The 24,716-nt window shown below is 41.5% G+C and overlaps 2 protein-coding genes across 2 annotated transcripts; both read left to right on the top strand.

The window, feature by feature from the left end:
* Nucleotides 1–797: 797 nt before the first annotated feature.
* Nucleotides 798–18,382, top strand: LOC118109027 (anoctamin-1). Its single transcript, XM_035155816.2, has 28 exons — nucleotides 798–942; nucleotides 4,815–4,984; nucleotides 5,248–5,538; nucleotides 7,185–7,283; nucleotides 7,461–7,633; nucleotides 7,836–7,890; nucleotides 7,978–8,029; nucleotides 8,177–8,232; nucleotides 8,534–8,581; nucleotides 9,119–9,183; nucleotides 9,273–9,407; nucleotides 9,496–9,656; nucleotides 9,996–10,078; nucleotides 10,763–10,774; nucleotides 11,277–11,351; nucleotides 11,442–11,498; nucleotides 12,069–12,143; nucleotides 12,541–12,742; nucleotides 13,293–13,404; nucleotides 13,492–13,549; nucleotides 13,630–13,730; nucleotides 13,821–13,984; nucleotides 14,096–14,248; nucleotides 14,525–14,577; nucleotides 15,527–15,705; nucleotides 15,912–16,017; nucleotides 16,497–17,076; nucleotides 17,183–18,382. Exons 2-28 carry the CDS (start codon nucleotides 4,856–4,858, stop codon nucleotides 17,839–17,841), a joined length of 3,933 nt encoding a protein of 1,310 aa, XP_035011707.2. The 5' UTR covers nucleotides 798–942; nucleotides 4,815–4,855; the 3' UTR covers nucleotides 17,842–18,382.
* Nucleotides 18,383–20,580: 2,198 nt separating this feature from the next.
* cers3b (ceramide synthase 3b) lies at nucleotides 20,581–24,511 on the top strand. The gene is made up of 10 exons (XM_035157243.2): nucleotides 20,581–20,753; nucleotides 21,032–21,149; nucleotides 21,697–21,815; nucleotides 21,909–21,966; nucleotides 22,229–22,279; nucleotides 22,369–22,461; nucleotides 22,898–23,026; nucleotides 23,861–23,967; nucleotides 24,059–24,212; nucleotides 24,304–24,511. Exons 1-10 carry the CDS (start codon nucleotides 20,581–20,583, stop codon nucleotides 24,421–24,423), a joined length of 1,122 nt encoding a protein of 373 aa, XP_035013134.1. The 3' UTR covers nucleotides 24,424–24,511.
* Nucleotides 24,512–24,716: the final 205 nt, after the last annotated feature.

The following is a 24,716-nucleotide window of genomic DNA, read 5'->3' as shown; positions in this document are numbered from 1 at the left end:
CAAAAAATACATAATTTAGAATAAAGGGAAACAAGTAACATAGCAACAACAGAGGCCCTCTCATTATCTTCGGTCTTCAGCCTTGAGGGAGGAATAGCGAACAGGATCTTATGAGACAATCTCAAACTACAGGCTGGTGAATGGGAGCGCCACCAAACAGCTTTGTGGCAAATCATGCAGCCTTAAGTCTAACAGCAGCAATATTTCAATATTTAAAGTACACAGGCAGCCAACCAAGGGAACCTGAAATATGGGAGATATGATCGTGTGTTTTTGAGCATTTTGAATACTTTCACTTTTCATACATTTTGTTGTTAGTATGTGCTTCAACCTAAGTGATCTTTTCAACGCAGGGATTTTACTTGTATTTTTATGTTGAGATATTGTTACTTTTTACTGAATGATTTGAGTACTAAAAAATCACTAAACATTTAGAGGTGGCTAATAGAAAAGAATTGCCCTGAATATTATTTATAATTAAATATTTTGGGGTTTTCTTGCTGCCTTTCATACTAATTTAACATTTATATAGATATCATTTAATAGTATTACTATTATCTGGATAACAAAAATAAGGAATTAATATATTTATAGTATAAATAATAATTGAGATAATAAGAGGGTAGACATGGTTCAGTTTCAGATAAGCTCTTGTGCACACACACACACACACGCACACGCACACGCACACGCACACACACACACACACACACACACACACACACACACACACACAAACACACACACACATATATCACACCTTCCTCTCCTCCCTTGTGGAACGGTCAGGGAATTAGCCGCCTTGTGCGCGCACGCGTTAAGCCAGGGGTTTCCGGGAGCGCGCGCGGATTGTCTACCATCTCAGCCCCTTTGCCAGGCTGCGCACCTCGCGCGTCTTATCATCCGTTTCCATTTCCAAGAACTGATCCTCCACGAGCACTGGTGAGTCCACCTATTTTGATCACTTTTAAAACGACAATAGGGATAAAAACTGCGCTCTTCATCATCTTCACCACTGTTGTTGTTGTCCTATTTGGGGGACTCTTCTCTTTTTGGAATTACGCACTCACATATTTGGAGTGAAGCTGCTTGTGTGTTCACTTGTCCATAAGCAAAGCTCGACCTTAAAACCAGCTTTTATCATGTGAGTCCTCTGGTGGCTGCAGCGCTGTGCGTCAGGCTGCTGGAGCCTTTCTCCCAACCTGCCATCTGTGCGCACACGACTTTTACGCACAGGAGCGTTTAATTAAACACATTTGTCGAAAACTGCATCACTTGACAACTGGCTGAGGATTAATTAGCCCAAATGGAAAAATGAATCAGTTGGATGAAGTCGGTGCTGTTGATGGGTTTGTCCCCCCAAAAAATGAAAACTCAGACCAAGTGAAAGTTTGGTGTGAGTCCATGTAGTTGTTGACTGATTTGACAAATTGAAAGTGTTTGTGTGTGCGTTTGTTAGAGGATGTGTGCTCCTGTTGTAATATTAGAAAGGGGGCGAGCAGATGTTAAAATTAGCAATGAATAATCTGCTGTTTTCCAGTAGAGACAGTATTAGACCACTCCCCTGTGTTGGTGTGGGTTCAGCTGACCCTCCAGCCTCTGGTGCTGAGCTGTCAGCAAGCTTACAGACTTTTAAGCCCCGCGCAGAGACGCACACTTGGACTCATTTGCGCGCTCCACTTGTGCAAAGAGGAACAGGCAAGGGGGACATACACAAATTTACCAAAAACATGAGACACAATGTGGTGTGTGTGATCATATAGTGGAACTCAGATGGGTTTCTTTCTTCCAGTACTCCTAAAGTATGTGTATTTGGCAGAAATACATGAGAACTACAAATGGAAGATGCAAACTACAACTAATATAGTGAAATAGTTGGTATTTTATATAATGACTGTATTGCAGGATCTGCTATGGCGAGAGGTTTGGTGCACTTAGATTATTTTCCTTGTCCATACAAAAAATAATGGCAAACAATGAGAAAGTTAGTTGCTGATTTGGTTTTTCAAATATTTTGTCCATTTTTTAACGAGGTAGAAGTCGTTTTCAGATCTTAAAGAAGAATCAAGAGAGATCTGGCCAAGAGGGCGTCATAGAAACAATGGAGGAGTCTCATGAACAGTCTGTGAACATGCTGCAAAGAATATAGACAACATCCAGATAAGAAGCACAAGCAAGACAAGAAGTATGAGTTTCTAAAAACCGCAATAAATTAAGAGCCAGATTCTTTAAACTGATCTCACAATATATGATTTACATCTTCAGTTTTGCTCTATTTATTTTAAATAAATGCATTGGTTGTTCAGTGAGAGAGTGTGAATAAGATCAAAGGATGAAAATGTGCAAGGAATGGTCGTTTATCACTCATGTTCTGGTGGAAGTTTGATTTTAGTGTCTGCAAACTGCACATTCATATTGATTATGATGTTTGACACTCTTGGAGGCTCAGTAATTAGCTAACGCACCACACATTGGACTTGAGGCTATAACGTCTCATGAGATAAACAAACCTCAATGTTTCAACTAACTCTGTCGCTGTGGGACTCAAATTATCTCCTGTTTTTTTCTAAATCATCTTCCTTTTTGTAAAATAACTGATGCTATCATCTTCTTTTAAAAATCATTCAAATCCTGTTCTGATTTGGCTGAATAGCTCACAATGAGGCGTCAGAAACAAGAGCTGGACCGCGCTCTTTAAGACGATAACGTGAAAACCCTCGAGAACCACATGTCTAAATGTCACTCTGTTCTTATGGATTCAGAATTGATATAATGTCTTTGCTGGACTGAAGCTTAAGTGGCATATTCCTTGTTTCCATCTCTGTGTTTGCTAACACATGGTAAACGGGGATTACGGTGGATGTGTGTGGACATGTGTAAGGGGATTGACTGCTGAAGGCCTCTATGTGTTGTGTGTACAGTGTTTGGTCGTCTGTTGTTGGCGTATTTACTTGTCTCACAGCTTCCCCACTGTGTCAGGCCACCACAACATGTCGCACCACTGTTCCAATGCAATCCTCCTCACCCAGTGACACATTGAGACGAGTGAATCTGTTTAATACGTGTCATTAAATGTTAAAAATATAAATGTTTCACGTGTCTAAGTAGAAGTATAGGTGTCGGATCAGTTCAATGATTAGGGCATCAACCAGTGTGATCACTGAGAATCACGTAAATATATTTTCCTATTTATCCACTCCGAACAGAGAGGGTTCAGAAAATGTTAGCTTCCTTTTTTGACCTGTAAAAACTGCATCTGTAAAATTTCAAAATGGAGTTAAGTATTTATACTGTGAGGTTATTTTAATGAATGACATTTCTTGCTCAATTTTGTTTTAAAAAAATGTGTTAAATATTGTTAGATAATTATATATATAATGATTCACAGATGAGAAACTCACATTTCTCACAGCTGCTAGGTGCTAAATGTTTGTTTGTTTATTTATAAGGGACAATGCACATCCATTAACATGCATTCTTAAGTCCAACCTGTAAATCAGCCAGATTTAGTCGTGTAGGCACGTTTTCATTCTGCAGTTCCCGACAGGTTGTTGGTAAAAAACATTTATAATAATATATAGACAAATGTATAAAGTACATATTCTTAGCATAAATAAAGACTGAATCAAAGACATAACTGTACGGCATATGAAAACATAAGCATTGGCACAAAAGCACAAATACAAATGTGAAGAATTAGTGAATAAAAATGTGAGTCTTGCAGATAGAGCCACGAACAACCTCTAACAAACATGAGATCACTGCAACAAATGAATCAAATGTCTTTATCTTTAGGAGCATTTGCATGAACGTAGATTGAATGTGGCTGTAGGGGATTAATCAAAAAAGATCAGTGTTCTTCATAATCAAATGACGATGTAACTAACCTAAACGTACTTAAATCTATCCATATCACCAGTGTCATTATCTACTTTGTAGTTTCTGAGTTCGACAAACATTTGAGAGATTGTATTGCAAAAATTAAGAGGATTAGCTGTGTCGTTTTGCGATTTAAAAAAAATTAAATAAATACAAAACAAGCTCCATATTTTATGTGTGTGAGTCTGGGGAAACAGTGCAGTGTGAGACTTAACCACTCAGTAACATTTCATCTCTAAAAGAATGAGCCAAGTCACCAAATTACCCCAACAGATTGTAAACTGTGCCGCTTGGATTGCAGCGGGAGCTTAATCTGAGCCCACAGCTTCCATTGGGTCAAAAAGAGACGAAACAGCTTAACTTTGGCTTCGATTTGATCTGCCGCTCTAAAACACACATTACTCTGATTTTTCACACATGGTATTCGACAATGAAATCAACCTGAAACCTTCGGATCTACATATCTCTGGCTCATTATGTATCTGAATAATAAGTCTTCATATTATATATTTTTATATGGTCATTTATATATTATCTGTATTTCATAAGTGGCTCTCAATCTGAGGTTTGGAATCCTGACGGGTCTGCAGATGTTGAACTGATGTAACCACATTTCTGCAACAGTTCTTTTCTCATGATTTGATTATTTTTACCATAGTATTAATTAAGTAGAATTATGGGTGAATTTCTAATATATATTAATTGATATTTTCAGGAAAAATACGTAATTGCATGTTGTAATGTAGTCAAATTAACTCTATGGAGTTGAATTCCTTTTTTTTAGGAAAAGCATAGTAACAATTTGCTCCACTGTTTTTCCCTGTGCTGAAATAATAAATTCCTGCTGGGATCAATTGTTCTGCCTTTATCAGAAACATGTTTTTTGCCCAGCTTCTAGATATTGACCTCCTGTTCTTCTCTCCATGTGCTGACAGAGGGATGAAACGGAAAAGAGCGTATACCTGTCACTACAGAAATGAGTGAGTCGTCGTCAGTTCATTCTGTGAAGCTTCTCTCGTTGGCCCGCTCACTGTCCGGGCTCGGGCTCGACGCCGCCAATGGAGGCGCCATCGTCCCACCTGACATCCAAGACCCCCCTCACCCGGTACGGCCCCCTCTCACTGTAAACACTCATCCTGTGGCTTTAACATCCTGTAACACAGGTCTCCTGCTCCCTGACCAAACACACTTAGAGCGTTGCCTGTCTGTCTCACTTACATCTTCATTAATCACCTGTGTGTGTGTGTGTGTGTGTGTGTGTGTGTGTGTGTGTGTGTGTGTGTGTGTGTGTGTGTGTGTGTGTGTGTGTGTGTGTGTGTGTGTGTGTGTGTGTGTGTGTGTGTGTGTGTGTGTGTGTGTGTCTGTCAGGATTCCGGCATAGATCTAGGCCCTGGGCTTTTTTTCTCGGATGGCAAGAGGAAAGTTGACTACGTCCTTTGCTACAAATACAAGAAAAGGCGATCCTCCAAGCCACGCCTCTCCATTGTGTCCAATGGGAGTATACCAATAGTGATCCCGGGCCAATGGGATACGGAGGCAGACGCACCTGCAGGAGATGTGGAGGAGTCGAAGCTGTCTGAGGAGGAGAAGGCTTTAATGAGGGAGGAGTTTGAGGCGGGGCTGCTGGAAGCTGGACTACAGATAGAGCGCGATAAAGAGGTGTGTATTTGATTTTTTTTTATTACAGCACTTTCACCATGATTATTTTTCCATCTGCTGCATGGACATTTATGGGTCAGTCCTTGAGTGACCTCAAATCCTCTGACTGGATGGCTGCCAAACAGGTGGAGGATAAGACTGGGTCTGTTGTCTCAGCTCACGCCTCGTCCCTCATTAAAGAGAGAACTTATTAATCTCACAGGACAATATGATACAAATAATAATAACATCAACAATAATAATAATAACAACCAGAAATGTGTCGCATGTCACTTTGCCACGTGCTCCACAGTGTGTTCCATTGGGTGCGTGTGTTGTTGTTTTTTTGTGTGCGTGTGTATATGTGTGTGCATGAATCTTTGTGTCTGTGCGCATTGTGAAACGCTTGCATGTTAAATCAGCTGCTGTTTTGGTTGAGGATTAAGACCGCTGACCGTAAGTGTGAAGCCAAAGGCCAGATTATAGGACCTTATTAGAGAGTGATCCACTACTCGGAAGTATGTGTGCTGGCACATGGGCGGGTATGGCTGGTGGGGGGGGGGATGGGGATGTGTGATTAGTGGGTTTCATTTTGATTGAATGGGTGGAAGGACGTGCTCTGTGGTCACTGTATCAGTGTGAGTGAATCTGTTACAGTCTGTCTGTGGCCAGATATGATCAGGCCAATGTTTAGAGAAGTGGACAGTGAAGGATTCAAGAGAATAAAGGGGCAGAAAATGTTGCATGATTTAATCAAATGTTGGAGCATGTTTTCATCAATTCTCCTTTAAATAATCTTGCAATGATTTTATTCTATTTATATCTTGCCTAATTGTAATATTCATATTTCTGATCAGTGACACGACAGGCGGTAAAGTGGGATGTCTGTGCTGAAGTGTCCTTGGGCAAGACACTGAACCCCAGGTTGCTCCCCCTTGCGTTGCAGCTCTGCCACCACTGCTGTGTGCATGTGTGTGTTTGAAATAATGAATCCGAGGCAGAAATTGTAAAGCTCTTTGCAAACCGCTATGGTTAAAAGTTGCTGTATAGATGTATTTCAGCTTTCATTTCCTAATCTCATGCTGCAACTGAAAAAGTGCCTGTAAATTGCTGATGAAACACAATATCAGAGGTGTAGCAGCTGCTGTTTGAGCCGGTGCAGTTGTACATGATCTGTACTTAGGTCATTGCTCTAATATCATGGACAGGTTGTAATCCAGTGATTCAGCCTCTGCAACTGATTTTCACATGAAAACGGAAAATTGGCTTAACTGAAGATCAGGTACCGATCCCAATGGTTAATACATTATTATGCAAATTTTTTTTTAATACTTTGCATGTTCACAGGTTTTCCGGGCTTGAAATAATGGGATTTTCCTCAGAAAGGCCTCAATGTATCACAAAGTCGTGTACTTACAGGTTTAGAGAAAGCTCATCTGGCTACGTCAGGACAAGAAGCAGCAGGAGTTTAATGCAAAGACGAAGAGTAAAGAAGACTCAGATAGTCTATCCATATATGCTGCAGTCATAACACTGAAACAGATATTCTCTGTCTTAATTTGACTTGTATGCACTGGTTGAGGTGATGAGGTAATGTACACAGTGTTTCACATGTTATGTGTGTTATATATGTTTCTTTACCTGTGTGTGTTATTGTTTATGTGCAGAGGTCAAATGGATGCATCAGCTTCAGCCGGCTGCACATCCCGTGGCCGATACTCAGTCGAGAAGCAGAACTCCAGAAGATTAAAGTTGCTGTGAAAAAGGTCAGAAGTTTAAGTTACTGATGTTGTCGTTTAATATAACATGATTTTGGTTTTACATCACAATCGAGTTGTTAATCAAAATGCTGTAGAATGTGACATGAAGAGAAACAAACCTGACAGAGCGGGACTGAGTGGATTTGATCCCCAAAAAACATGTGTGTGTTCTTAATCGAGCAGAAGTGTGAGCTGCGGAAACGGACGGGCATCGCTGGGATTTGGGACTCCATTGTGAACAAAGTCAACACGCCGTTTCATCCTGACGTCCCAGACTTTGACGTCCACAGGGACTCAGAGACGCACACCCATCTCAAAACGCTCAAACACCCTTTCATCAGAGACAAGCTTCACCTGTGAGTACCTGCTCTGAGTCGTCCTCTTGGCTTCAGGTAACACCAGCATACCTAAACGTGCAGCTCTCACATAGATGAAACTGAAATGGAAATTGTATAATATATATGGTGCTGGGACACAGAAACAAAAGAAACCATTTGTATATCCACATGATGAGCAGGTCTGCTGCTAACTGTGACTGCCTCCTGCCATTTCCTGCAGGTATGACATCAAATCGACAGAAACATTATTTGATAACACAACGCGCAGCAGAATAGTGAGTCCACAAACACTTCCTCCAATTTCCTTTTTTGTCTGTTTTGCAATCTCATGTGAGCTCACGTGATTTATCTCGTGCTTCCAGGTGGCTGAGATTATTTCCCGCACTACCTGCAGACAAACTATCCAAACCACTGGTGAGGTCTATTTCTCGCTGTGATTTGCCTCTTCGTAATGTTTATGTGCTTCCTGTCAGTCTGATTTAATGATCTCCATATGCCAGCAGTCACACAACTGACTGTGTCCATGTCCACTGTGATACACTCAATCCTTTGTGTCACTAGGCATCAACTCATTATTGGCTCGGGGTGTCTACGAATCTGCCTTCCCTCTGCACGATGTGAGTGCAACATCCCTGGACACTGTGATGTTGCTGTTGTTGCTTTTCCTCATAAGCGCTTTTGTATCTATTAGATTTTTTTTTATTTGTTTCATGTTCTGTTCAAAAAAGTATTTTATTGTTTCATGTAGTCAACATATTAGCTTTTTTATGGAGATAATTGTGAAAAACAGGGGTGTTTTTAAAAAGAAATTTTGAAAAATATCCCAAAATCGAATGTGCATCCATGTTGATGTATGAAACATGACATACTGTATAGAAATCGATCTCATTCACAGTGCCTGTCATCTTATTTCTTCAGGGGTCGTTCACAAGGAGAGGACGGAAAGATCAGCGAAATGACAGACAGGTGAGTCGAGTGGCTTTGACAAATGTGATTGACGAATTGTTCACATACAACCTACTGCATTCACAGGATTTACTGGAGATGATGATATTCATGCTTCTCGAGAGAGCAACAGACGACACTATTAGAATCCAGATTTGTCCGTGACAAGTGATGTGGTTTTGTTAGGATTCAAATCTCAGTTGATTTTCAGACCTCTCAGAAACGGCACAAAATTTAAAATGACTGTTTAAAATATTAATATATATTATTTTGTGTCATTTAGAAGTGGGGTATTAAGTCATGCACATCTCAATGTGCAAAGTCATTGTAACAAACCCGGTAAATGATTTTATGAAAGTCTGCAGCAATTGATCATTTGTTATTCATTCATAGAACATATCCATTAGTGCTCATTGATTCTGTGTCTGATTCCTCTGCCCTGTATATTTAATGATTGAACTGTTATTACCTGTTAATAACAGTTAATTGTTATCCCTATAATATATTATGGTTAATTTGTATCCCTGTACTATGATCGTGTGCTTGTGTTTCCTTCAGCTCCTGCATGAAGAATGGGCTAACTATGGAGTAATGCATAAATACCAGCCTGTGGACCTGATCAGGTACTTACTTCACATCTAAGTCCAGCCAGAGCTTGTGATTGAATTGTTCAATATGGCAGCTACTATAAAACATACCTTTATTCTAACAGGAAATACTTTGGAGAGCAGATTGGCTTGTACTTTGCCTGGCTGGGTGTTTATACTCAGCTCCTCATCCCTCCCTCTGTCCTGGGCATCATTGTCTTCCTGTACGGCATTTTCACTGTGGACGCCAATGTACCGAGGTAGGCAGACACAGGCATTCTCATCAAAAGCACATTGTATTATCATTGTACATGTAAATTATATCTTTCTCGTCTTCATTTATTTCAGTCAGGAGACGTGTGACGACAACCTGAACATCACCATGTGTCCCCTGTGTGACGGAGTGTGTGACTACTGGCTTCTCAGCACCGTGTGCTCACTGGCCCGAACCTCATACCTGTTTGACAATGGAGTCACTGTCCTCTTCGCTATTTTCATGTCTCTGTGGGGTAATATGCTTTCCTCATAACGAACCAATCAGTGTGGAGTGTGGGACGAAGCTAGAGAGCCCAGAGGAGACTCGTTTAGACGCAGGGAATATGTGCCAATTCCACCTGCCCCTTAATGCAATAAAGTACATTTTATACATAAATAGTACATGTGTATATATATACAGCAATAACCCTTTGCACTAGAAACAGAGCTGAATACAAATTAGGTCATATCATCATATTATCATATCATTACCCTTTGTTGAACAAGCACTAGTTCCTTTTTCACTTTTTCATTTAGGGTCTTTTTCATTTTGGTGATTTTCTGTATCCCTCCTTCTGTGTATCCTCTTGTAGCTGCCTGTTTCCTGGAGCACTGGAAAAGGCGGCAGATGTGTCTGAAACATACCTGGGACCTGACCAGCTTGGAGGATGAGGAGGTACAAAAATAGATTAAAGAATACTGTACTTACACATACTGTACAATAAACACACACACACACACACACACACACACACACACACACACACACACACACACACACACACACACACACACACACACACACACACACACACACACACACACACACACACACACACACACACACACACACACACACACACACACACACACACACGTAAAGAGAGTAAAGGCAGTCTAAGCCTTTGCTTGTTTTTCTTTGTCACATGATATAATATACATTTTTGCTGAGTCAATATTTTGCACTTTCTATTCTGGTATTAGCTGTGTTTGCTAAAGAGCCAAGTCAGGCAAGGTGAGAACATTAACCTCGTGTCCCAGGTCAATGGTGACGAGAGAGATCAGTTGTGGTTTAGTTTGCAGATTATCATTTATCTCAAAACAGAGCCCTCCCCTCTAACACACACACACACACACACACACACACTGACACATATATGCAGTAACAGCACTTCTTACCCTGTGAAGAGCTGTAATGGGATTGGTCTGTTCTTAAAACAGTACGGTTGCTGGATAAGGTGACGCAGCAGGGTCGCAACATCGACACTCTGAGCCTAATGCAACACTTTCTCTCTCTCTGTCTGTGTCTGTCTCTCTCTCTGTCTCTCTTTCATTCTGTCTTCCTCCATGCTGCCTGAAGGAGCGAGTCCAGGTGGGCAAGTTTCTGTACCCATTAAATATCCTGACACTCAAGAAGTAAGATAGAATAGTCCCACTATGGTGAATTTACCAGCAAAGGGTGGATTGTGAGATACACACTTAGTAAAAGTAATACAAATGTGAAACAAAATACAATATGAACAAAAGAAACAAAATAGAAAGTGATATGCATGACGTATTGCACATATATTAAATTCAAATTGCGAGTATATCAGGATGTGGTTTATCAAGCTGTGTCATTATCAATATCTATTATTATTAGTTATTCAATTTTATTTTTTTTATCAAAAGATGTATTGGTATTTATTAGATTTCTTTTTAAATAAACGAGAGAACCTTGTGAAATCTAAAAGAAGGTAAATTGGGTCTTCTTATCAGGAAATGGCGAAAAAGAACTTTCAGAGAATATTGGAAACGAAGTGTTGTATGATGGTGATTATATTTCTGAATGTGATGTGCACATGTTTTAACGTGTGTGTGTTGGTTGTCTGCAGGAGGAGCTGAGGCCTGAATATGAAGAAGCTCTGCAGGAGAAAAAAGCGAAGATGAAATCACAGTCGAAGAAGAAGGTATTTTCAGATGCAGTCTCATGACTTGTGACACAAACTTCACTCACTGTTTTTACCAACACGTGTTTCCCTGTGTGTTCTCTGGTGCAGTTGAATCAGGCTGGAGAGGGTGCAGACAGAGAAACTGACCAGATGCTGGCCTCTCAGGTATCACTGCACCGCTCGGTGGGAGTTGCTGGTGGGAGGAGGAGGAGGAGGGTGAAAGGGCAGAGCTGGGGTTATTTAAATTTGCTCCGCATTTATTACACTAACACAGATCTAACGTCCTTAACCAGACGACTCTCTAAGATGGTAAACAAGAATATTGCTGACCCAGCAGATTTGGCAGCCCATCGCAGGGTTCTGCGTCTACAATAAAAGTTGCAGTCAGACTGCGACTGTATGAGTTCATGTCTGCGGAGGGAGAGGAAACCCCCTTCACCTGCTGTGGGTGGTTGAGTCCAAAGCTGCTTACCTGGCTGAGATTAGCTCAGATTACTGATGGAGAGAGGAGAGGGAGGAGGGAGAGGAGGAAGGAGAGGGGATTTCTGTCCTTTCAGATGGCAAACATGCGCCTGGCAGATAGAAAACATAACGTCTGTGTGCAAAACATGTGATCAGCATTCCCCCCCCCTCCCTGTGTGTAGCCCTGTGCACTACACACTCTACCCACACAACTGCATATATTAATATGTTTGTTACTGTGTACCAAATTAATATGGATGTTTTTCCTCACAGCAAGAGCCTGAGTCTCTGGACATTGAGGATCACCTGTCAGGTTACCTCATCAATGTGTCCACATTACTGCTACTGGTACTGTATATTATACATATATCATTTTATATTTATTAACTATATTTGTACCCCCCCATTAATTGTTAGTAATTATTATTATTATAATGTTTTCACATCACATAATATTTCATGATTATAGTCATTTTTATGTAGATATCATAAGGCTTTTTTCACATTATAAAAAAATGTGTCCATTTATAGACATTTTATTTATCTACATGATTTCTTCACAGTTCTTATATCCATTCATTTCTCATCGATCTACATCTCAACAGTAGTGATCCTAATTTATTACTCAGTCCAATTGAATATAACAGAATGCTGAAAATAAATATAAAAAAAACACAGATATTCCTCCAGATAGGAATATCTCACCTTTTTAAGGTGTGTAACTGTGTCTTTTCTGTGTATTCAGATCTTCGTGACCTTCTCGGCCGTGTTTGGCGTGGCTGTTTACCGCATCTGCATGTTAAGCGTCTGGTCCATGAACCCCGATCCTGAGGCCAAGGCCAGCGTGAGGATGACCGTCACGACCACGGGCATCATCCTCAACATGCTGGTCGTTCTGGTGCTGGAGGAGGTTTATGGAGCAATCGCTGTGTGGCTCACTGAACTGGGTATTGTATTTTATCATGTTAGCAAGCAAAGGCTTAAAAATGTATGAGTAGAAAATAGTGATATGTTGGATAATGCCTGAATAAGTATATGAAGTTAACAAAAAAGAATATAGTACGTGTGCATTCATTTTCTACATATATATGGTGTATTGGAATATACATATAGTTTTAGTATCATAATTGTTTGTCTTTAAGATTCTTAACTGATGTTTTGTGTGGTTCATTAGCTGAAGCTCGACATGGGAATCTAATAAAATCTAATTATTTCCTTTTTAGTAATTTAATATCTGCTTTTTATGTGTATTATATATTATTATATAGGCTTATTAAAAACACAGATGTGATGAAATTAACTTTAAAACTCTACAACCCAGATTGGTTCAATGTCAAAGGCCATATTACTGATTAAGAAGGTTCATTGTGAGTGAAACAACCATCAAAAAAAGGTGTGTGTAACATGATGATGAGGATGATGATGATGATGATAATGAGGGTGAGGATGATGAGGATGAGGATGAGGATGATGATCTTATACTCGTTGCTCCGACAGAACTCCCGAAGACCAAGGAAGAATTTGAAGAGCGGCTGATCTTCAAGTCTTTCTTTCTCAAATCCATGAACGCCTTTGCACCTATTTTCTATGTGGCCTTCTTCAAGGGCAGGTGTGTGTCTCTGTCTTTCATTTGTCTTCACTCATCATCCTTGGTCTTTTGTTTCTCAGCGCGTGACTCGGTCTTCTCCTCCCACAGGTTTGCTGGGCGGCCTGGTGATTATGTTTACGTCTTTGGAGACTATCGAATGGAGGAAGTGAGTTCACATACACACGTTCATTCATTGTGTATATTGGCGCTGAGTTTTGTAGTAAATGTGTGCTTTATGCTCCACAGTGTGCTCCTCCAGGCTGCCTCATTGAGCTTTGCATCCAGCTCAGCATGATCATGCTCGGGAAGCAGCTGATTCAAAATAACGTCTTTGAGGTCCTCATACCGTACGTATTTCTTTATTCACCAAGGTTTTACCCTATGATGTCTTTGCTGGGACTCTATCGTTAAATGTGTCTTTGCATTTTGTTTCGCAGTAAGCTGAAAAAGATGTACAGAACAATGCAGGAGGAAAAAGGAAAGAAAAGAGCAGCAGAAAATGAGGAGAATGAAGCAGAAGAGAGGAGACCAAAACAACAGTTTGACAAAGATTTCACTCTTGAACCATTTGAGGGTGTCACCCCCGAGTACATGGAGATGAGTGAGTCTCCCTACGTCTCTCTGCTCACTCTTTTATTCACTCACTCAACTGCTCCTGGAGTCACACAGTGTATCTTCAACCCTCTCCATGTGTATGTGTTTGTATTTGCAGTAATCCAGTACGGGTTTGTGTCTCTGTTCGTGGCCTCCTTCCCGCTCGCACCAGCGTTTGCTCTGCTCAACAACGTCATCGAGATTCGCCTCGACGCTGCAAAATTCGTCACTGAGATCCGGCGGCCCGATGCCGTGAGGTGTAAAGACATAGGTACAGATCACACGCGTGACATCACGTCTTCTCTGTCAGTCTCTGTGTGAATCTGAAATAAGCTGTCCTGTGACTTTTAATCACTTTCTTTTTCTTTACTCCACTCTGTCCCTTTTTTTGTCTCTTTGTCTGTCTCTGTGTCTGTCTGTCTGTCTGTCTGTCCGTCCGTTTGTCTGCTTGTCTGACTTCCTGCCTGTCACACACCACACTCACACACATGGACACACACACTTTCCTTTCCCTCTTTCTCTCTTATAATGCCCACGCTTTCTCCAGGGATTTGGTACAACATTCTTTGTGGAATCAGCAAGTTCTCTGTCATTACCAATGTAAGTGTGTGAGTGTGTGTGTGTGTGTGTATTGACAAGAGATTGCCTCAGGAGGTAGAGCAGGTGGGGTGGGTACCAACATGAAGGCCGGTGGTTTGAATGGTGTGTGAAGAAAAAAGCACTGTGTATGAATGTGTAGTTGTGCATGAATGTGTGTGAAACACTTAAACAGAGACCATTCACAGTATCCACATGTAAATAAATGTTAATAAATGCATTCATTGATTTTCTTTTTACATTATCAAATACGTCTTTTCTTTTTCATTGCAACACAGTTACTTTTTGCACAGCCTCATGTGCTCAGTGTGCAATGCAGGGTTTTTGTTTACAATAGTCTTTTTCACTTTAGTATCTCTAATTCAAACGTGTGTACTAAAGACAAGTAACAAATGTTTTGAATGTATTTGCATCCGCATTAAATCATTTGCTTACTAATATGTTAATTCATTGCCATTAATGAAATTGTAGTCATTTCTTCTTCCTGTCCCTTTTTGACCCATTACTGCACTATATTGAAAATGATCCAAACCTACTATGTGTTAGAGCACTCAGGATGTTAGGCAGCAAGACTTAACACAATAAGATGTGACCTCTGGGATATAAAAAATAACTCCGCAAAGGTCAAACATGAATTTCTAAGCCTCTGAAGGATGGGTAACAAATATGAATAGTATCAGTGTAAATTATATGACACCAAACAAAAATCCATCCTTTGATTTTTGCTTTGATCTCAGGGGTACAGCAGTATCACAAGAGACATGGAGAGACATCATGTAATGTTTGGTAAAAGTATTATATTTGTATTAGATGTTGTTATTGATGTTACATTATTTGCCTTAATGAATGGGGCTTTAGCCGTTAATGAGCTCTAGTGCTACGAGTACATGGTCATGTGTTATATGTGTGGTACTACAGTGCTGTTAATCCCATCCTTTGTTTGTCTACTCAGGCGTTTGTCATCTCCTTCACGTCAGAGTTCGTTCCACGAATGGTTTACCAGTACATGTACAGCGTGAACGGCACCATGAACGGCTACACCGAGCACTCGCTGTCCTACTTCAATGTCAGCAACTTCCCAGTGGGCACCGCACCCACCACCACCCTCATCTCAGGAGTCGCCATGTGCAGGTCAGAGTGACTTTCTTGACCTTGACCTACCTGGCGCTTCCTGTAAACCCTTGAGAGCAGCAGCTTAACTCTTACTTTACCTAAATCCCAAACTTGTCTGGAGTTTCCACGCCTTTCAAAGCATTTTTTCTGATCTGTAATCACCTTAGTTCATGTTATCCTTTGTGTGCCTCCTGACTAATACCCAGACTGTTTGTGTTTTTCAGGTATAAGGACTACAGAGACCCACCGTGGGCATCAGACGCCTACACCTTCTCAAAACAGTACTGGTCTGTCCTGGCAGCAAAACTAGCCTTTGTAATATTCTTCCAGGTAAGAACATTTTTATCATATTATACAACTGTGGCTTTGTTATCGTCTGAAAATGGCGGTGGTGTCTGATCCCTAAGTCTTTCTTTAAAAATGCCCATTTGCTGTGTGTATTTCTTCAGTGGTTTAAATATTTCTGTAAACAAATCATAGACTGTTTATAAAGATGGATGACTGGACGGCTCTCCAAAACGTAGGCCAAAGCGTCTTGATCGCCTCCTGGTGGCAGACTGTAGTATAGGTCATAAATCCTATGAAACAAACCTGATCTTGCTTCAAGAATTCTTGACACGTGATACCTCAGATTAGAAGGGACGCTCTGATCCAACATTTTATGTGACATGACGCCAGGGAGGCTATGTTGCTAAAAACAGTGTCTGATGGCAACCATGACTGTAAAAGTATATCTGTTAATGGAAGCCCTCAATTTAAAAGTGACATCTGTCCTGAGTGTAACTAACCTCTTCTCTATTTCCCTACAGAACCTCGCCATGTTCCTCAGCATGTTGGTCGCCTGGATGATCCCAGACGTGCCGCGCTCTCTGAGGGAACAGCTGAAGAAAGAGAACATGATGCTGATGGAGTTTCTGCTGAATCAAGACCAGGAAGCACGTGCCAAATCCCCTATGCCTAAACGCTCCATCCCCTGCTTCCCCCCCAACATAGACATTGTGGTAGAGGCGCCTCAAGAAGAGCAAGAGGAAGAGGAAGAGGAGGAGGAGGAGGAGGAGAAGAAGGAGGAAGAGGCGATTGAGGTCAATGTGGAGGAACCCAGAGCGAGGAGCGACAGTGATCCAGAGTTTGGAAAGACGTTCAGAGAAGTTGAAGAAAATAGACGAATAGAGAGCGAAGGTGAAGCAGAGGATGACGGGGGAGAGATGGACGGGGGAGGAAAGGGTGAAGATGGAGAACGAAATGAGGATTGTGGAAAGGGAGATGATGAGCAAGAGGAGGTGGAGGATAAAGAGGAAGCGGGACAAAAAAAAGAAGAAGAGAATGAGGAAGATGAGATGAATTTTAGCGTTGATGTGGACACCATCATGAGCGAGCTGGGCCTGCTAGGTGAGAGGATGTCCATTACATTTGCTCTACATTTTGTTAGTTAGAGTTAACCGAGCTGTCTTATTTATGTCTTGAGTCTAATTCTTCTTCTTTTCTTATCATGTAGATGAGGAACCATCGACGAGCAAAGCTATGGACACAGGGTTTCCTCGTTCAGCCTCCAAACAGGAATACCAGAGGGAGCAGGAGCCTCCGTCACATCCGGCATCTCAAAGAGGCTCCTGTGAGAGCGTGAAGGCCTCCAGTGCTGATGTTACAACACCAGATAGAAACACATCGCTCTTCTCACTGATTGCTCCTCCTCCCAGAGAGCCAGGCTCACGGGCGAAGGCTCGTTGCTCCACCCTGCCTTCCCGTCACAGAGGGGACGAGGCCTGTTACAGCCTGCCTCGGCCCAGCCACTCCACCAGCCTCACCAGGTTCCAGCCACCAGCGTCACTCGCTCCTCTGATTCCCCTGCAGGAGTTGTCGCTGTCTGCCTCGTCCAGCCCGCACTCTCCCCCGTGCACTCCAGTGTCACCTTCACCCACACAGTCCCCATCAGTCAACTCTGAGTCCCCCCAGCACAAAGCCCCCAGCGAACTGTTTGTGCTGAAGGGCCCTCCACCCCAAAAGCCACGCTCCAGAGGCAAAGCCCGGTGCTCCACCCTGCCGCCGCGACAAAGAGCCCCGAGTCCCGAGGAGCACTCCACCAAGCCTAGCCACTCCACCAGCTTCACAAGCTCAAGCTGGGAGACCGCACCCCCCCCTCCCCCAGTGAACTGAAGCGCAACTCGCTGATATGAGGAGAGCTTGAAGGGACAGAGGGTGACAGAGGGAGGGGGAGGGCTATGCAGATTAGCCTCTCCTGTCAGTGCCTGGAGCCTCACCCCTGAAGAGAGACAATCCAGATCAATGAACCTCCTTTCTATCCTCTTAATGTTCACAGAGATGTTCATGCCGCTCAGTGGTTTAGGGCTGATCCTGACAAGGGAGGTGCTGGACAATTCAGAGAAAGACTGCTCTGAAACTCCCCTTGCTATGCCCAAAGAAAACACCTCTTCAACATTAATTATTTGTATTCTTTTCTTTATATTTGGTTGATTTGTTATCGCCCACAGCTCACATACTCACTAGCAACAGCTCCTCTGTTATTTTCAGTCCTATACATGCAGCAGTGCTGCCGTGTAGACCAGAGGAAGAAGGAAATGTATACGGCACAGTTAGTCTCACCAAGTATTGCTTGTAGATCTACTGTTTATTTTTTAGAGGTTTTGATATATAAAAAAATGTGAAAAATTATAATAAAAGAAGAACATATTTTTGATATCTGGTTTTCATTTTGAACTCTCAAAACTAAATGAGTGGTACACCTGCATCTTGTTGACAGAAAAGTAGAAAACTGTAAAATGAATTTATGGAAGTTAATAAATCATCCATATCATATGTGGTGACAAAGTAACGATGTCCAGATATTCAGAGATGACAACGCAACAATGAGAAACACAACAACAACAACAATATCACAACATTCACAACGTGTCTATAGTAAATCCTTTACTGGGAGATTTAACAGCCTGTTGTGTTGTCTCTGTTGCCCCCCTCTGGTTTGTGGTAAACCATCACACGGTATTGAGTGTGATATATTTAAACATGGATGATCAGTGATGTGTTGTTTACATTTGTATCCATGTGAAATGTCACATTTTTGCTACAAAATCACTAAGAAGGAGAGAGAAAACTATTTATAACAGAAATAAAGTTGTTTTCCCCTAGAAACTGAGCAGGGAGATAGTTTGCATGTATTTATATATTTGTTGCCATTTATGCAAAGTGATGCTTTACACTCTCTTTGGGTGCAAAAGTTCCCTTTTTCTGCCATATCCATAACTGGCTCCTCCTCCGCCCCCTCCTGCCCCACCAGTGAATGGAGCCTTTGTTGGGGTCTTCCCAGCATTCCAAGGGAATTCTTGCAGGTGAGGGTATGCAAACAATCCCCACACGACTGCCGCAGCTTAGGATTTACAACTCCAAATGCAAAAGGACTGTGAGAGCAGTCAGGAGTTTCCAGTGCCCAGACATAACCTCACCTTTGAGGACGTGCTGCGACTGCAAGGGTGGGATCAGCGGAGCAGACAGAGTGGGAGGGCAGGATCCTATTCTCTCTGAAACAGGTGAGCGGCCACACAAAAGCTCCAGAATCAACACACTCGATGGAGCCTGTGTGAGAAAGCATTAGCTCATGAGTAAATATTTGCCTTAATTTTTAATCTTCAAGCTATTGTCAGTCCTTTTTTGGAAAACGACTCAACAAAAGCTGTAACAGTGGATTTACTGGATCTAACAGGGCTGTTATCTCTTATGGATACGTGTAGTGTATATAGTGTATGAGTAACAGACTGGCTGCACAGGACCCTGCAAAACGCATTGTGGATATACTGAAGGTGAGTGGGTCTGTATACATGGCATGTGCACACATTTACTCTCCCTGATATGTGCTCTGAATGGCTTTACAGAGAGGGATGTAATCAGGAACTTGGAGTCAGAGTAAAAAAGAAAGAGACCTGCTTTGGTTTCACACCAGATTTTACTTCAGCCTCGGGTGGATTTTTGTCACACTCCGTCTTTTCTTGTGTCTCAGCGTCCCTCTCTTCTGTTGGAACTTCAGTCCACACTGCCTGCAGGTATGAGTGCTCCTTCTCCCATGCTGGCTTATCGAGGTGCAGACACACACTAGTATGACATACTGATCTCACTGAGCGAATTAAAGAACGGCAGTAAATATCTCTTGATAATTCATGCTTATCTTGAAAGGAGTTCCCTAACTGCTCAGATAACATGTCTTTTTTATCTATGTGCTGTTATGGGCAGAGTCCACGAGAAGAAGGACTCTTACTTTCTCTCTAATCTCCATCGCCTTGAATTGCTCCTCACTCCCCACATGCTCAGATAGCAGTCGCACTGGGAGGTTGGAAGTCATGGTGGCCACAACTGCTGAATTGGCACTGCACATTCAAGTGGTGCATATTTGGCTGTAAAGGCTCATGGGACACAGCTCGAGCTGCTTCATCATGCCGGCCTGTGTCCAATGTGAATGATACTTTTTTAAGGGGGTTTGACTGCAACAGAGTCACAATAACTTTGTCAAGCAGATACAGGTTTTTGCAGTGAATGAGGAAAAAATTAATATTCATCTCAATCTTATTCAAGAGAAGATTTGACTTTTCATAAAGGAAAAAAAAAACATCTATTTTAATATAAGGTTCACTTGTTTGTAAATGTTCATCAATTATATTGAATTTAAACTGTGAAATAAATAATATGTTATCAAATTTATAAATACACAATAAATAATAATATGATATAAAATAAAAATAACAAATACATATTTTTATTGATTTATAGCACATTTTATAATCATTGAAATATTTAATACCTGAATCCTGAGTATGAAACACATTGTTTTGCATGACAGTTGTAAAACTTGATACATTTCCGTGGGTGTGTTTCATGTTTGCCAGCAGCATGTTGCAGACAGTCGGTGAGTGGCTGTGGTGGGAGCGTCTGTGGCTGCCGGCAAACGTCTCCTGGTCGGATCTGGAGGACAGTGAAGGTCGTGTCTACGCTAAAGCCTCTCAACTTTACGCAGCTCTGCCCTGTGCCCTCTGCCTGCTTCTAGTCAGATATGTGTTTGAAAGGTGAGATTATGCTGTGCTCTGTGTGCGAGCTGGTTTCAAAACACTGGGATTTAAGTTGCACAAGCTGTTTGTAGCAATGTTGGTTGCCTAAAGAAACACGTCTGTTGTGTTTAGATGGAGGACACAAAGCTGTGTTATGCCAAATATACTTAATATATAATATTACTGTAATGTTACGTGTGTGTGTGTGTGTGTGTGTGTGTGTGTGTGTGTGTGTGTGTGTGTGTGTGTGTGTGTGTGTGTGTGTGTGTGTGTGTGTGTGTGTGTGTGTGTCACAGGTATCTGGCCACACCACTGGCTGATGTTTGGGGGATCAGGGACAGGATACGTCAGACAGCAGAACCAAACCCCACCCTAGAAAACTACTTCTGCCACCAAGCACGGGTTCCATCACAGGTTTGTTAAAGAGCCTTTTCAATGTAAAACAAAAAGTTGTGTCTTGTTCATACATGCTGTGAATCAACCCATGTGTACTACTAAGGTACTAACACCTGCAGCAGTGTAACAAACACATATAATCATGCAGATGTGGGTCCGGAGCTTCAGATATTGGATCATATCAGACAGTTTTTGTGTGCTGGTTTGAGCATTTCTGAAAGCGCTGATCCAGGATTTCCAATCTTCACAGAGTTTTCTCTGAATGGACCCAAAAAATAAAATAAATATCCACTTAGAAAACGACCAGACTGGCTGTAGCTGTAAGAAAAACTAGGGCACCCCAGATAACCCCTCTTTAAAACAGGTGAACAGATGAGCATCTTAGAAAAAAACATGTCAAACTTTGAGGTGGACAGAATTCAACAGTAGGAGACGAGATCTGCTGCAGTGCACGGGCACAGTCTCACTGGTGGAAGACCTGAAAAACCCAACCTGGTCTGATGAATCTGGATTTTTGATGATGACTGCGTGTGTGTGTATTAAAGTCTCTTCCCTTGTGTTTCAGGCTGATGTGAGGTCACTATGTAAAAAGACGAGTTGGTCAGAGAGAAGCATTCAGGTCTGGTTCAGGAGGAGGAGGAACCAGGAGCGCCCGGGGCTTCGGAAGAGGTTCTGTGAGGCCAGGTGTGTGTATGTGTGTTGTTATGTGTGATTGTACAACGATATAAGTGTGTGTGTGTGTAAATATGTGACATTATTGTTCTCTTCCGTCAACAGTTGGAGATGTTCATTTTATTTTTTCGCATTTGTCAGCGGAGTTCTCGCTCTGTATGATGTAAGTAGTTTTTTTCCATCCTGTATCATGATGACTGTTAACGAGAGAGTTTATTTCTTATGGTATACATTTTTTTCTATTTCATGAACTTTTTGATTTGCTGCTAGGGGACATTTTTCTCGTTTGTTTTTATCTCTTAACTTTTCACCTTTGCCTCCATATTTTGGTGCACGACTGATTTCATGAGGGTTTTTCTCACGCTCTGTTACTACACCACGACTCCAACCATACACTCCTCTCCCTCTGTTTTTGTTCTCTGTAGAAACCTTGGCTTTACAATCTGAAGGAGGTTTGGGCAGGTTTCCCCAAACAGGTAAGTAATTCTGCCAGTACTATTAGGATGTCTTACATGATATTACAGTACTCAACGTTTACACATGTGTGCTTCATGTGTCCATGCAGTCCATGCTGTCGTCTCAGTACTGGTATTACCTCCTGGAAATGGGCTTCTACCTGTCTCTGCTCCTCAGCCTCACATTTGATGTGAAGCGGAAAGTAAGTGAGCACGTATAGAAAAGGTCGAATCGAGGTCAACTGGACTGTAGATACTTGAAAAATGTTTCACCTCTCATTTAATAAGCCACCTTCGGTTCTGAATGGCTGGTGAGGAGACCCAAGTATTTAATATCTCTGAGACTACTGATCTCACCTGCCATTAAAATGCATTTCTACTTTCTTCTATCTACATCCAGTTGTGCTCGATTCAACTTGTCTTGGATTACTATGATGTGGATGACTGAGAATCTTAGTACACACATATGTATGTATAAAATCAATGAATACACTGATTCAATAGTTGTAGTATTTTTTTTAAATGTTCTTATTGATTTTATCATTTTAATTATGGATTAAAGTATTCACAAAGTTTTGCAGGAACTTTAAAGTGTCTCGGTGTCATATGCATTTTAACCAGTTGTGTATGTGTGTGCAGGACTTCAGAGAGCAGGTGATTCATCATATAGCCACTCTGACTCTTCTGAGTTTCTCCTGGATTTCCAACTACATCCGTATCGGGACCCTCGTGATGGCAGTTCACGACTCTGCCGACATTCTGCTGGAGGTCAGTGCTGTTCTTACATTTGTGAGCTGATAACTGAGATTTAGAATTCTCACAGAATCAGATAAAATCCATTTTACTCAACCCTAACCCATCTTCAAAAAAGTAAAGTAACTTCGAAGATTAAAGTGTAGCTTTGATCAAGTTAGTTGTTTAATAAAAAGGCTGAAATTAAGTTGCATATGCTTTTATTTCATATTTTAAAAGTTCATACATTATTATACACTATTCATAATTCATGTCTCATCAGCAAAAACTCTGTGTCTATAATTAAAGACGTGTAAAAAACCAATTGGCCAATCAAGATCCACAAAAGAAGGGAAGTCACACAGACGAGAGGTTGTCGAATCTGATGTCTTCCCTCTGACCTAAACCAACACCCGATCTGAACCTAAGCTTCAAATGTAGGACTTATTGGCCCCATCAAAAAAGAAAACAAAAGAAGCAACATCACATAACCCTAAATCATAAGTTTGCACAAAACACACAACTGCTGCAGCAAAGAGAGATACAAGAAAGGGTCAATGTCCCCGTCCCCTCTTTATTGGTTTTGACATACGTGACACACCTGAGGGAAGAAGACAGACGAGTCAAGGATTATTCCCCCTTTCAACCAGCAGGAGAAAGCTGGGCTGTTGTCATTGCATTTGATTTGCATTGATTCAATTGAAGAGTTGTGTAATGTATGTACATACTAAAATGTCCACATAATATGAGGGTTATCATTATATGCAAACAAAATAGAAACAGATACATTACCTGCTGTAACTTATTGACTGGCTACTTTAAAAACAAAAAAAAATGAACTTGATTCTATTCCTTGTTTTTGTGTCACAGGGGGCAAAAGTATTCAACTATGCCAAGTGGCACCAGACTTCGAACGCCATGTTTGTGGTCTTTACTGTTCTCTTCATGGCGACAAGACTCGTCATTTTTCCTTTCTGGTAAGTGTGTGAGATAAACAGACACGACATGAGGCAGGATTGTGATTCTGGTGTTTAGTTTGAAGATGATACAGGTGCATGTTTTCTCCAGGCTTATCCACTGCACATGGGTCTACCCTGTGGAGCGGTTCCCTCCCTTCTTTGGCTACTACTTCTTCAACGTCATGCTGGTGGTTCTGCAGATGCTGCACCTCTACTGGGCTTTTCTCATTTCACGAATGGTTTACAAGTTTATCTTCTCCAAGGTGTGTTGAATGGTATTCTTAATGAAACCGTGGCAAATCTCTATCAAGTTGTCACGTCCTCTGACACTTTTGTCCACGTCTTCTTCTGCAGCTGGAGGGCGACGACAGGAGTGACGAAGAGGAGTATGACAGTGACTCGCAGAGGGAAATAAACCACAAACTGAGTCACATTAATGGCGCTGGAGCCAGAGACCGAGCCAGTGGCCACTGACACATACAGACAGACAGGGAAAGTCAGTAGCAGACTCATGGACAGATTCAGTCTGGATTGCAGCTCTTAGAACCTAATTGCATATTTAAAAAACAGTATTTTAGCACAGAATATTGTATTTATAGGAACTATGAAGGATTATACATAAACTCACTGGACACCGCATGTTTTCTGAATTCACTCCCTTCAAACCTCAAGTCATGTGTGGTTATGTTCATGTATGTTCACAGTCTGTGAGTCCAAGGTTTCTTGCATCATGCTAATGAGAAGACATTTTTGGTTGATTAGACAAT

Source organism: Hippoglossus stenolepis, chromosome 5 (genome assembly GCF_022539355.2).
Source record: "Hippoglossus stenolepis isolate QCI-W04-F060 chromosome 5, HSTE1.2, whole genome shotgun sequence".
NCBI lineage: Eukaryota > Metazoa > Chordata > Actinopteri > Pleuronectiformes > Pleuronectidae > Hippoglossus > Hippoglossus stenolepis.
The sequence above is the reverse complement of the archived record's forward strand: the minus strand, read 5'-3'. Positions and strand labels throughout refer to the sequence as shown.